Genomic DNA, 12,934 nt, shown 5'->3' on the forward strand with positions numbered 1-12,934 from the left:
GTGGATGGTTTAAAAGGAAAGTCACATAATTTCTTTGTTTAATTAATCCAATAACAATTTTCATCTAATGGTGTGGTTCATTTTAGTTTTTAGTCTCTCTTCAAAGGCAGTCTCTTCCATGCAGGTAAAAGGTGTGTGCCCAGCTTTACAGCATAACGCCCGTAAAATGCATATAACAATGTCCTAATGTTTTTATATTACAATAAAGGAATAAAAATGTACATAGCACATAGAAACAGTGATAGATATTAAAAAGAGAGATAAGACTCCCTATTTATGGCATCATATTCATGTAATTACCAATACGATTAAATAAAAATACTGGATAAATATAAAAAAAAACAATTGTATATTATTGCATCTCTTTTATTCTGTTCTAATCTGATTTAATCCCTTTTTAAAACAGTGCTGCTGTTATACCTCCAGCCCAGTAGATGGCGCTGACACGCTCGCAAACTGCTGTCAATTTAAACAAAGCAACGAGGAAGAGTTAGTGAAAGGATTTTGCTACTTGGTAGCTTTTTTTCAGCTCGAATGTTCCTCAAAATCTGATAGAAATGTGAGCGTAACCAAATTCCAGGCGCTCTCTTCACTTCGAGTGTCATTACCCGCGCAGGATGGCGGACTGCCGGTCGTGGTTGGACTTTTACATCTCGACGGAGAGAGACTGTCGCTGTTGTTGTTATTGTAGCTTGCGCTAGCCTCGGCTGGTTTAGCGAACGCTGCTGTTTTCTGTCCAGCAGGACCGATGTCGATTCATTCTGCGGGCCAGCAAAACCGCAAAAACAAGGTAAATCTGACGTGACGCGCGGACTCCGAGCCATGTCTGTGTGAGGCTTCCCGGGCCGCCGGGTTATAACCCTAAGCTGCAGTGTTTAACCCAGCAACCATGTTAAAACCAGCGAAGGTTAGTTAACCAGCCCGACTGTAAATGTTGAGAGATGGAGCTGCTGGCAGCGGGTGAGATGACTCCTGCGCCTTACAGCACATCTGCCTGATTTGTACGTATCTGAGAGAGCGGGTGGGGGGAGGAATCATGTCGTGCAAAGCCGCTACCAAGGACAAGAAGTCCAGCTTCAGCAAGAAGCTGTTCAGGCGAGGCTCCGTGCGCTCGGTGGGCAGCTTCATGAGCAGAGTCCTCAGGACGCTCACCGCCTTGTCACACTTTGGATCCGAAGTACAGACAGAGGATGATAAAGATGATGGAGGGTTTTCCACTTTTAAATCCGGGAGCAAAGACGTCCCCATGGAGGATGGGGACCTGGGGGGCTTCCTGTGCGGAGAGAGGATTCCTGGGGTCTCCGGGCTGAAGAACCACGGGAATACCTGCTTCATGAATGCGATCCTGCAGTGCCTCAGTAACACGGATCTCTTCGCCGAGTTCCTGGTTCTGGAGCAGTACAAAGGGGACGAAACAGACGAGGACAAACCAAAGACCAACGGTGTGAATTTTCAGAAAAAGGGTCCTTTTGCTAAGGGAGAAGTGACTGAGCAGCTGTCAGGACTGGTGCGGGCTTTGTGGACGTTTGAGTACACCCCCCAGCACAGCAGGGACTTTAAGGTGAGAGTGTCAACACAGTATCAGAATTAAACATTGATATTGAGATATAGCTACATGAAACAAACCTGTACATGTACTCGAAAAACAATCTGTTAGAATTGGTTGCATGATCACCTGTTTGCACATATACACTTGCAAGACATCGCTACTTCTTGTATTTTTTGATTTACATGCAAAAACAGATCGTATTATCAGAGTTGAGTCTGTTGCTGATGAAGGTTTATTCTGTCACTGTAAACACTGAGGCTGGATAATATGTTTTGTAATCTTTGCTTTTGCAGAATGCCGTGTCCAAAAATGCCACGCAGTTCAAAGGAACTGCTCAGCATGACGCGCAGGAGTTCCTGCTGTGGCTGCTGGACAGAGTACACGAGGACCTCAACACAGTGAACCCCAACAGCAGGCCTGCCATAAAGGTGATCAAAGTGTTTGTGGTATTCAGGACACTCATTGCATTCTGTAAATGTCTTCTATTCACTGTTATGTTAAGTTAGATTTGCCCTTTCCCCCCCGGACTCCCAGAAACCACTGACAGTATCTGATGATGCGTGCACAGGTGAAACTAATCCAACCTGTTTGTGCTTGTTCAGCCGCCCATTGAAGATGACGACCCAAGCATAGAAGGCCCCTCACCTCCTCTCTCTGCTGGGTCATTTGTGCAAGAGCTGTTTCAGGCTCAGTACAGGTAGGCTTTACGTCAACAACATATATCAATATAACCCCTCTATGTCTGCAACACATTAAGATTTTAATTTAATTTGACATTTTCTTCCACCACCAGGTCATCTCTTACCTGCCCACATTGCCAGAAGCAGAGCAATACGTTTGATCCTTTCCTTTGTATCTCGTTACCGATCCCGCTGCCACACACACGGTGAGTTTGCAGCTCATATCAAAGTAATTGACTGAATAAGTTTACAATTACTTGAACTAATCTGAGTATGTGCAAGTGGACGAATGTAACCTGCTTCTTGCTTCCCTAAAGCAAGCCATCTCCAAACAAATGTGTTCCCCCTTTTTTTTTAGGCCCCTGTATGTGACGGTGGTTTACCAGGGGAAGTATTCTCACTGTATGAGGATTGGAGTAGCCGTCCCTTTGAAGAGCACCGTCTATCGCCTCCGAGATGCCGTGTCATGCGAGACCAAGATCCCGATGGACCAGGTGCTATTTCGGTCACTTATCAGGGTCTCACACCGTGAGACTATCGCAGGAGGAGTCCTCAGCTCAGTGTTCATAGAAACCTGCTCTACCTTGTTAACAGATGTGATTTTTATAGTGGCAGTCCAAGATGATGCTAGACGAATCGTGTTAATAATCCTTTTATTCACAGTTTGGCACAATCTCTCCGAGACCATATATATATATATCTCCTAACCCTAACATTACACTGGCATGCAAGCACTTCCTCAGTGTAGAGGTTAAGGAAATGCTTTAAGCCACTGAGATGCTACGCCAGGATGAATGAAAGTCTGAGTCCTAATTTCCAATTTATCACTTTGCTCCTTTATTAACATTCCACTCCTTTTTGTGTGGAACTCCTGACCAGCAAAGAAAAGTTCACCTGCTAATTACACCGTGTACCACAGATAAATATATGTCCATTATGCTCCTGCACTCACTTTAATCGTCCGCTCACAGTCAAGGTCCATCCTTGTGTGAAACATGTGTATTATAATTGCAAGTGCTATGTTTGCGTATGGCTAGTTGGTTAAATGATCATGATGATAGTCCATAATGAGTAATTACAATAATTTAACCCCTTGCTCGTCAGCGACAGAGAGATTAGTCTGTTAAACAAGACCGTTTAACTGTCATGCAGCCGCCCGTTGGTTTCAAACACCGTGTTGGTAATTTGTTAAGCCGTTTGCTGAGCTCAACAATCTCAGGCCAGTTTGATATGGTTTGATATCACATACACTGTGATCTCGCTCAGTCTGAGAAGTTAACGCAGCACCTTACAACAATGAACTGACGCGACCTGCTTCCACCCGACTGATGAAGGCAAAGGCCTTCTGATTGAGTCTGATTATATTTGGCTTAATTATTTGACTATTTATTAGTGTTTGGAATTGTAAAAATAGTAGACTCGTCACAATTCAAACCTTTGTTTTTTTTTTTAAGTCAACAGAAGAATAAGTTGCCAGGATCATCAATACTCACTTTTGTAAAAACACCTGCCTAAGTTATTTATAGAAAAGGGACATGAGCTTTCCTCCTTTCCACATATTTTGACAACTCTACTGCCATGAAATCAAAATAAATCCAGGCTGTTTGATTATATTGAAAGGAAGTTAAGACTGTTCAATCATCCACTTTAAGTGGTTCTTGTATTTAAGCTGACTTATTTTTTTTCTCTTTTAGTTTGTTTTGACCGAAATGTACTATGACGGCTTTCATCGCTCCTTTTGTGACGACGACGACGATCTGGACATCATTCAAGAGAGCGATTCCATCTTTGCCTTCGAGACACCAGAGACCTTCAAACTGGAAAACATACGCACAAAAAGAGGTACACGAGATGCCATGTTGATCCAATTACCATGACATTGATTGAGAATAATTAAGACGCGCCTCCATTCCTCTGTCTGCCTCCGTTGCAGGAAGTCTGCTGGCAAACCTGAATCATAACAACTTGAAGTACGGGGCAGAAATCAGCAGGACCCCGTCTTTCATGCAAGGCGCCATGACGCCTGTAACCGCATCGCCCAATAAAAACCTGACACCAGAGAAAATCATCCTTTTGGTGTGTAACAGAGCATGCACTGGCCACCAAGGGAAGAGGTACTGAAGTATTTCATCTTCTGTGATTCCGACTTTTTTTCTTTATGAGCAAATAACACACATCACGCTCTTCTGTTTTTTTTTAGGTTCGGCTTGCCTTTCGTACTGTACATGGAGCGCACTGTGACCTGGGATGCTCTACAGAAAGAGATCCTTGAGAAAATGCGTCATCTCCTGAGGCCCGGGGTCTACATTCAGGTAGGAAGAGGCAATATAGCAGGTGCAAAGAGGAGAGGAGAAAAAAACAAATCACCTCAAATGTCCAGGCATATTCAAAGTGATATTTCAAGTCAGCTTCCAAAGATCTGTTAGCAATACTCAGGACAAGTCGCTGAAGTGGTTGAACTAATCATGTAGATGTATTGACAGCGGGAGGTTCGGTTTGTGTCTAAATGCAGGTCGGACCTTTCAGCCTTCGAGTGGTTGGCGTTGTTGGCATCACCTACCTCCTGCCCCAAGATGAACGACCACTGTGTCATCCCACTGTGGAAAGGTCAGTTCTGACATTTAACATTAATATTTGATATTGGGCTCACTAGAGATGACACGTTTCCCCTAAATTTATGTTGCAGTACTATGTTTTATACTTCACATAAAAATTAAAAAGAAACATGAATATGTGTATATTTCATTATATCTCACCTGCCTTGCATGGTAATTTGTTGTCCCATTTAAGTTGCAAAAAGCGTGTCATGATGACAGTCAGAATCTAAAGATGCAATTTTATTTTGTATTTCAGTTAATTAAAATCTCCCACGTCATATTTTCCATGCCAAGGTCACGGTAATTTTCATAAAGATGAAAATTGGCATCATTTTGACAAACAAGGTGGGGTTAAAATGTCAATAGTGCTTCATTCTCACCTCTACACACACACACACACACACACACACACACACACACACAAACCCACAGCTCGTTTCTCCTCTCCTCACACACTGGAGGTAAGAACGTGCCCTGACAGGATTTGTTTATTAGAATGCCAGTTTGGCCAGTTTTGCATGTAACCCACACGATGTGATGAAACTGTGAAACAAGTCACAACATTGCACAGGGTAATACATTCTTTGTTTGTATGTTGGGCTCAAACTTGATGCCAAGTTGTTACATTAATGTCATTTATGGTCTTTTTCAGTATTGATAAACCTCTTAATCCTACCTATGTGAAAATGAGTTTTAGAGTTTTGTCATGTGATTATATATTTTTTTTTAAATTTAAGAATGAATTTTGCCGTTTTTTTTTTGTGATTTTATTATAGGAAAGAGTTCATTCTGCACAGATTTGGTTATGTGCACGGCTTTGGATGGATGAGAGTTCCTGCATCTATCATCCTATTGGCTTTAACACGACAACTGTGTTTTTAATGTGTTTTCACTCCAGAGCATACAAGTCCTGTGGACAGGGCGGCCCGCCTCATGTGAAGATTGTAGTGGAGTGGGACAAAGAGACCAAGGACTAGTGAGTGGAAAAACTTCAGTGCTGTGGAAGACGGTTGTAAAGCCGGCAGAGGTTGAAGCACTCACTGTAATGACCTGCTCCGTAGACATGACAGGGATTATGTCACACTCCAGTTTAATTGAAGCCCATTCATTACCTGACAGGTCGACGAGCTCGGCTGTGTGAGCAAAGATACTGGCAGCTCAGCCGGGATGGTGATCAGTAACCTGATGGAAACATGAACATTGCAGTGTGGTAATGTCAAAACAAAAGTCTGTTAGGAAACAAGAAAATGAAAAAATCTAATGGGGTGAATGACAATTTGAGTTTTAGCTTTACTTCTCGTTAAGATTATACCTCGAGTGCGACGAGTTATTGTTGAATATGGTGAAGGTGAAAATACATTCACATTGGATGAAGGATGAGTCCTCAGACAACTTATAGTTTTTTTATGAAGAGAAAACGGAGGGAATCTGATGTGAAAATACTGTGATTAGGAAATGAATTTAAACTATTTCGATTATCTGACACACAGTACCTCTCAACCACGGGGACCCAACCCCTAAACGATTTTAAGGGTTATAATGTTTTAAAAATGTGTTTTAAAAGTGCATTTATGTGATTTATGTTGCAAAACTAGACAAAAGTTAAATATCTTACATTAAAAAGTGTCATTCATTTAAGAATATATGGGGAAAAAAAACTAAAAATACTATTTCAAACAGCAATGTGATTTTATCTGTCAGGCCGAAATGTTTCGACCTTAACCCAACTGCGACTGTACTCATGCGTGCCGCGGTGCTGTGCGCAACGTTCCAAACAAACAAGGAAAGGTTAATGTCGTAAATGACGACGTCCAGCTGGATGCAGAAACTCTGGCCTCACTCTCTCATCTCAGCAGCGTCAGCTGTCACCTTCACAGTCGTGTTTTTGTGCGCGTTTTATGGCAACATTTCTATAAAACTGACGGTGTTGGTCGGTGCCTTTCTTCAGGCCCGTCGACTTAAGCTACGCCTCGGCTGTTTCTCGACTCAGCATCTTTTTTTGAGCGCTTGAATATCCGTTCATTTCAACCTCTCCCCCCCCAACTGTTGTCCTTCACGCCTTGGAAAAATAAGCTCTCCTGACCTGTGAACAGCTGGGATTCATTTGACACGGCTGCAGCCAGAGTCTGAAGTTTCACCCGCAAAGTTGAATGCATCTGCTCTTATTTCCTCCTGAAGCCGAGTTTCATTCTGCAGGCTTAACAAGCCACGTGAGGAAAGGAATGATGAATGTGCCACTACGGTTTCATTGCTTAAACTGTTCTTCTTTATAACAGGTTTATTTTCTCAGTTTAAAACAATAGCTTTTGATGTTGCTGCGACAGCATTACCAGCATCAATGTGACGTTGTAAACAACAACTTAACCTGCTCGGCTCTAAACTTGCTTATATGTTGAAAATATTTGCTCTGTAATCTCCGAGCAGACTGTACAGCGCTCAGCACGTCGTTCTCCCATGTTTCCGCAGCCTGTTTGGACACACTGAGGAGGAGTATATTCCAGATGCTGAGAGTGTGTATCTGCACCGGGAGCAGCACCACCAGCCACAGGCCTGCACACTCGCCCAGTGCTTCCAGCTCTACACTAAAGAGGAGCAGGTAACGTTTTTGACCACGCGCACAATCCGCCGCTGCTCCGTCAGTAGTTTTGACATCTGAACATAAATCACAGCTTTGTCTTGAGACGTGTCGGTTGTATGTTCATGAATGTATTTTCCCCCTCCCCGTCGGTTTGGTATTACTCTACCGGAGTTGAAACGGCTTTTCGCTCCTTGTGGTTTCACTGGATTCGATCCTTAACGCTATGTTTAGAATAAGCAAGAACCCTCGAGCGCAGACCTTCATATATGCTGTGGTTTAACTGGCCTGCGTCTGCGCTGCTGGAGTATAGAGGGGAAAACTCGGGGCCTCATCCTGTGCGAGGCCTTTTTTTTTTTTTTTTTTTTTTTTTTTAAATCCGTGTGGTCGGCGTTATTCCTGATGGTTGCTCCTTGGGCTGTGTGTGTGTGTGTTTCAGTTGGCCCCAGACGATGCCTGGCGCTGTCCCCACTGCAAGCAGCTGCAGCAGGGCCGTATCAAGCTCAGCCTGTGGACTCTGCCGGATGTGCTCATACTGCACCTCAAGAGGTTCAGACAGGTATTTCAGCTCACTGTCAACGAAGCTGTGACGTTTATCGAGAGCGCAAAGTTACTTGACTCAATAGCGAGATTATAAAAAGTGGAAGCCATGTTTTGTTGTTTGTTTCTCTTTTCTTCGTTTTCAAGCTCAGTGACGCAAAATACTACTGCAGGGACGTTTTGGAGCAATAAAAACGATGAAGACGATGATCGGGGTGGAAATAAACCAAATTCAAATCATCCGATAAGAAATCTGAATGCAATTTAATAGCTTACCAAAATAAAACTCTGGTGACAAGCTTGGTAAGCCAGCATAGATTTTTTTGTTTAGCTACTTGTGAAGAATTCAGTTTCATATACATAAACCAATGTCTTTAGGTCAACACTGATTTGTTTTAGATGCTTTTACTTAAGAAAAATGGCAGTGATGAACTTTGACATCCTTATTTGTTGTTTTATTTCTTAAAGTGCTCATATGTGGTAAGTTTCATGTTTCCAAGTCATTTTTTCTCTCACAAAGAACCTGTAACAACTCCTCTGAGTCGACTAACAGTAAAACAGAACCGCACGGCGAGCTGACGCCATCGACACTTTATGGTTAAATTGTAATCCATCAATTTAAGCTTGATCACAAATAAAAGGACACTGTTTCCAAAACATACTCCTAAGAAGACAGGTCATTTTACAGCTTCTTATACCAATAAATAATCTCCTTTCTTGTTCTCTGGACTGGATCTTCCTACAATGTAATCCAGTTTAAAGCACATTATTTGTTTCAATCTACCAATATTACAGTTTAATCCTAAAGTGGAATGTTTGCTATCTTTGTATTTCCTGCTCTTGTCTGCAGGAGGGGGACCGCAGGGTGAAGATGCAGAACATGGTGAGGTTCCCGCTGATGGGGATGGACATGGCCCCTCATGTGGTCAAGAGAAGCCAGAGCAGCTGGAGTCTGCCTTCCCACTGGTCACCATGGCGACGCTCCTACGGCCTGGGCAGAAACCCCGACGACTATCTGTATGACTTGTACGCTGTGTGCAATCATCACGGGAACATGCACGGAGGCCACTACACTGGTAATGCACACAGCGTTGGAACTGGATGGATCGAGTGTTAAATGTATACATTTTCTTTAACATCTTTCTTTGTGCTTCCAGCTTACTGCAAAAACTCCATCGACAGTCAGTGGTACTGCTTTGATGACAGCGAGGTTTCGCCTGTCGCTGACGACGACGTGTGTCAGCAGACGGCGTACATCCTGTTCTACCAGAGGAGGACGGCGATACCGTCCTGGTCAGCCAACAGCTCTGTGGCCGGTCAGTGTTTCCATCTCACTGTTTCTCCATCAACTTATTGGCAACGTGGTTTGGGCGGGATATTTACTAAATGGCACAGTGTTGGTCAGACTTTTTAAACGGGGATTGCAAACGGACTTTTGCTGTTATTATCAACGAGCGAGATGAGCATGTATTTCAAAGTTTAACTGCCTCCGACTGTGTCCATTCCCGTCTTGGCGTCAGGCTCCACCAGCTCTTCTCTATGTGACCACTGGATTAACAGACTGCCGGGCAGCCGGCCCGCGAGCCTGGCCTCTGGGGCCTCGTCCAGACGCACCTCCCTGGCTTCACTCGCGGAGTCCGTCGAGTTTCCCGGAGAGCGCAGCGAAGACGACGGTGAGACTGTGCTCGCGTTGTCTACGTTTAATTGAATGGATTTGCTGATATTAGATTGCACGTCTGTCAGTTACTATGTTTTCACTCCCGTCCGGCAAAACCATGTGGTAGTAATTTGGCCGACCAGATTTTTACCTAATATAGTGAGACCTGAAGAACTGCTTCATTCTCACCTCTACACACACACACACACACACACACACACACACACACACACACACACACACACACACACACACACAGAGCAGTGCATATGTTAAAAACCTAAATGTGAAAAGAAAGAGCGGTGCTGTCAGTCGCTCGTTATACTTCACCGCTAAAGTGGGGAACACAAACATTTATACAAAGAACTTAATACTCTCTCGACTGACCTTATTTATGTTGGAATCAAATGATACCATTGAGGTTTCCCAAGCACTTTTATGTCAGGAACACCCACACTTGAACTTACAAATGCCAACACTTAAAATGTCACGATTACAAGAGGGAAAATATTGCAGAGACGGGCAAATTGAAATCTGAGTGGGATGAGCAACAAAGCTCTGTACTCTTTACAGCTTCTGCTGAGTGAATTCAAATGGAGACTTAAATTATCTTACACTTGAACAGGAGAAAATACAAGATATTTGTAAAAACCTGTACAACCCTCAGATCTAATTGCAGAATTCTGTTTACTCGCTGTTAAAGATTCATGTGAGATTATAGCTCAATTTGTACACCGATTTGGACTTTATACACAATTAATCCGAAAAGCCTGGATGCAAACTAAACGTGCTTCATGTTATTTCCTGTTTGCAGGAGGATTCTCGGTCCGCCCGTTTGTGCGAAGCATTCAGCGTCAGAGCTTGTCCTCCCGCTCGTCCGTCGCCAGCCCTTTAGCCTTCAGTGACAGCGGCATCAGGCCTTCATGGTCTCTCTCGGCCAAACTCCACATGAGGTCCAACTCGCCCTCACGTTTCTCCCTCGACTCGCGCTGCTCCCCTCCCCTCGAGAGGATCGGAGAAGCCTGCGATGACAAGGTTTCCACGTCCTGTTTTGGCAGCTATAGTCGCCACGAGCGATACTTTGGCAGCAGGACGCCGCTGTCTATGGTGGAGAGCAACTTCAGCGAGCAGGACAACAATAAGAGGTTCTTGGACATGATGTACTGCAGGGCTCCCACTCCCGTGGAGAAGAAGAGCGCGAAAAACGAGCCGACGGAAAATAACAACCAGATCACAGCTATAGACCAAAACACACTACCCACCCAAGCTACTCCCTCCAAAGAACAAAAACGCAAGAGCAGTATCGGAGGATTTGCCCTGAAGGCAGAGAGCACAGGCTCCGCCAAGAGTTCCAGCAAAGCGGAGCAGGAGAAAACTTCTAAGAAACGCCTGTGCGCGACCCTCAAGGCCTCCTCCTCGGAATCGTCTTCCAGCACACCTGTGAAAGGCAAAAAGCTGAGCAATACTAAAGAGAAAGGTGCAGGCGCCAAGAAGGGCAACTCCACGCCCAGTGGAACTCCCGTCAAAACGAAGGAGTCGACTCAACCTCAAGCAGCAACGCCCCAACATAAGCCATGCGTCCGCTCCACGCCGCAGTCCTCGGCCTCCCCCTCGCCCACCACCAAGAAAAACCCTGGCGCCGCAGACAAGAGCGCCACGAGCAGCCGCAAGCACCTGGTGGAAAGAAGCTACAGCAGAGATTCTATGCACACCAGCCCTCTGGTGGACAGCCTCCGGGGAAGCTCCGGAGCCCGCGCGGCGCTTTCCAAAGGCGGCGAGGGCAACCGCCTGGAGAGGAGGTCGGTGAGGAGCTCCAGCAGCAGCTCCTCCGTCACAAGCCTGCGATCGCCCAGCGTGTCCACCAGGGACCCGCAGCGCGCCGGCAAGTCCGAGGAGAAAGGCCTGTCCTTCTTCAGGAGTGCCCTCCGGCAACGGGAAAGCCGCAGGTCGGCGGACTTGGGGAAGAGCACCCTGCTTACCAAAAAGGCCTCGGAGAGGACGTGCAAGCAGAACGGACAAGCCAAGGGGACGGACGGCGACAAAGAGTCGGGAGACGCGGCGTCCTCGCAGACCACAGAGACTCACGGGGGCGGGACAAAGTCGGAGAAAAAGGAGTCTTCCAAGCCGCCCAGCTCGCTCAGCCGCACTCTGTTAGGCAAGTCCAAGTCTTCCACTTCAGACGTAAGTTACAAGTCTCCTTCCAACGGGAAGAAGCCGCTGGAGAGGAAGGCGTCTTCCCGGAAGCTGTCGTCAAGCATGCAATCTCCCGCCCGCGCTACACAGAGGCCTCAATGATACCTGTGTTCTTGTCTTATTTAACAAACATAATGCAGCTAATTTCTTTGTGCCTAAGTTTCAGTGAGCACCAGAAGTATTTCAGACTCTCTTTTGATGGCGCGGTTTTGTTTCAGGACGGAGTGTCGCGTGCGTCAATACAAAGTTTCGGCTTTGTGTGCTTTATGGTTTTATCATTCTGTGTAGTTTTAATGATTCGGGGGGAAAAAAAAATGTCCTGCAGGATTTCACTGACAGAGACTTCCAATCCTCTAGTTTAAATAAAATAAAAATAAAAAAACGAAGCGCTGCGTGTTTTAAGGGTTTACAAGCATTTAAAAGCAAGAAAAACAAAACCGTACCATCAAAAGTTTCCTCTGACGAATACAGAAAGGGAACTGATGTTTTCCGACACGCACACAGATATAAAAAAAGAGTTTCATTCCGAAATAACGGCGGCCGCGATCGTTTTGAGCCAATCGAATTGTTCTGTAAAGAGTCTGTATTGGCCAATGAGGGTCTCGCTATTTTTTTATTCCTTTCTTTTCCCCAACGCTTGAAGCTGTGGAGGAAAGATAACGCTACACTATATGTTCACATTTCACTCAGTACGTCTTAAGCACCTCAGACTGGTTTCGACAGCAGGATCACCATCGTTGTTTTTTTTTTCGAGGAATATTTGTAAGAAACATGGTGGCGGAAGGCCATGGACCGAAATGCAAAACATGACGGAGATCAGTCTACGAACGCAGAATGTTTTCAACCTTTATTTTTCTCAATGCTCTAACTTTTTTGATAGAAATGTATTTTATTGATCAGCTTTTACTTTACGGGAATGGTGTGTTTTTTGGAATGAAACCCTTTAAATTCAAAGTATATAAATGTATATGAAGATTGACAGAAAAATATACGGTATAACAACCTTTTTTTTTTTTTTTTTTTTTTGTTTTGTTTTTGTTTTGTTTCCATGAGCAAGATGAAAATAATCTTAAGCGCCTTTTCAAAGCTGTAGATAGATACAAGTACTTGCCTTTGGCAACATAGTAGTCTTCTACTGTATGC

At 44.5% G+C, this 12,934-nt stretch overlaps 1 protein-coding gene across 1 annotated transcript; it reads left to right on the top strand.

Moving 5' to 3' along the window:
• Positions 1-469: 469 nt before the first annotated feature.
• Positions 470-12,151, top strand: usp31 (ubiquitin specific peptidase 31). The gene is made up of 16 exons (XM_080486932.1): positions 470-1,561; positions 1,843-1,977; positions 2,152-2,246; positions 2,343-2,435; positions 2,588-2,723; positions 3,924-4,071; positions 4,163-4,343; positions 4,430-4,541; positions 4,742-4,836; positions 5,725-5,802; positions 7,293-7,422; positions 7,841-7,960; positions 8,792-9,017; positions 9,099-9,257; positions 9,462-9,614; positions 10,413-12,151. The coding sequence occupies exons 1-16, from the start codon at positions 1,037-1,039 to the stop codon at positions 11,891-11,893; spliced, it is 3,867 nt and encodes a 1,288-aa protein (XP_080343058.1). The 5' UTR covers positions 470-1,036; the 3' UTR covers positions 11,894-12,151.
• Positions 12,152-12,934: the final 783 nt, after the last annotated feature.

This window comes from Lipophrys pholis (assembly GCF_963383615.2).
Source record: "Lipophrys pholis genome assembly, chromosome: 19".
Taxonomy (NCBI): domain Eukaryota; kingdom Metazoa; phylum Chordata; class Actinopteri; order Blenniiformes; family Blenniidae; genus Lipophrys; species Lipophrys pholis.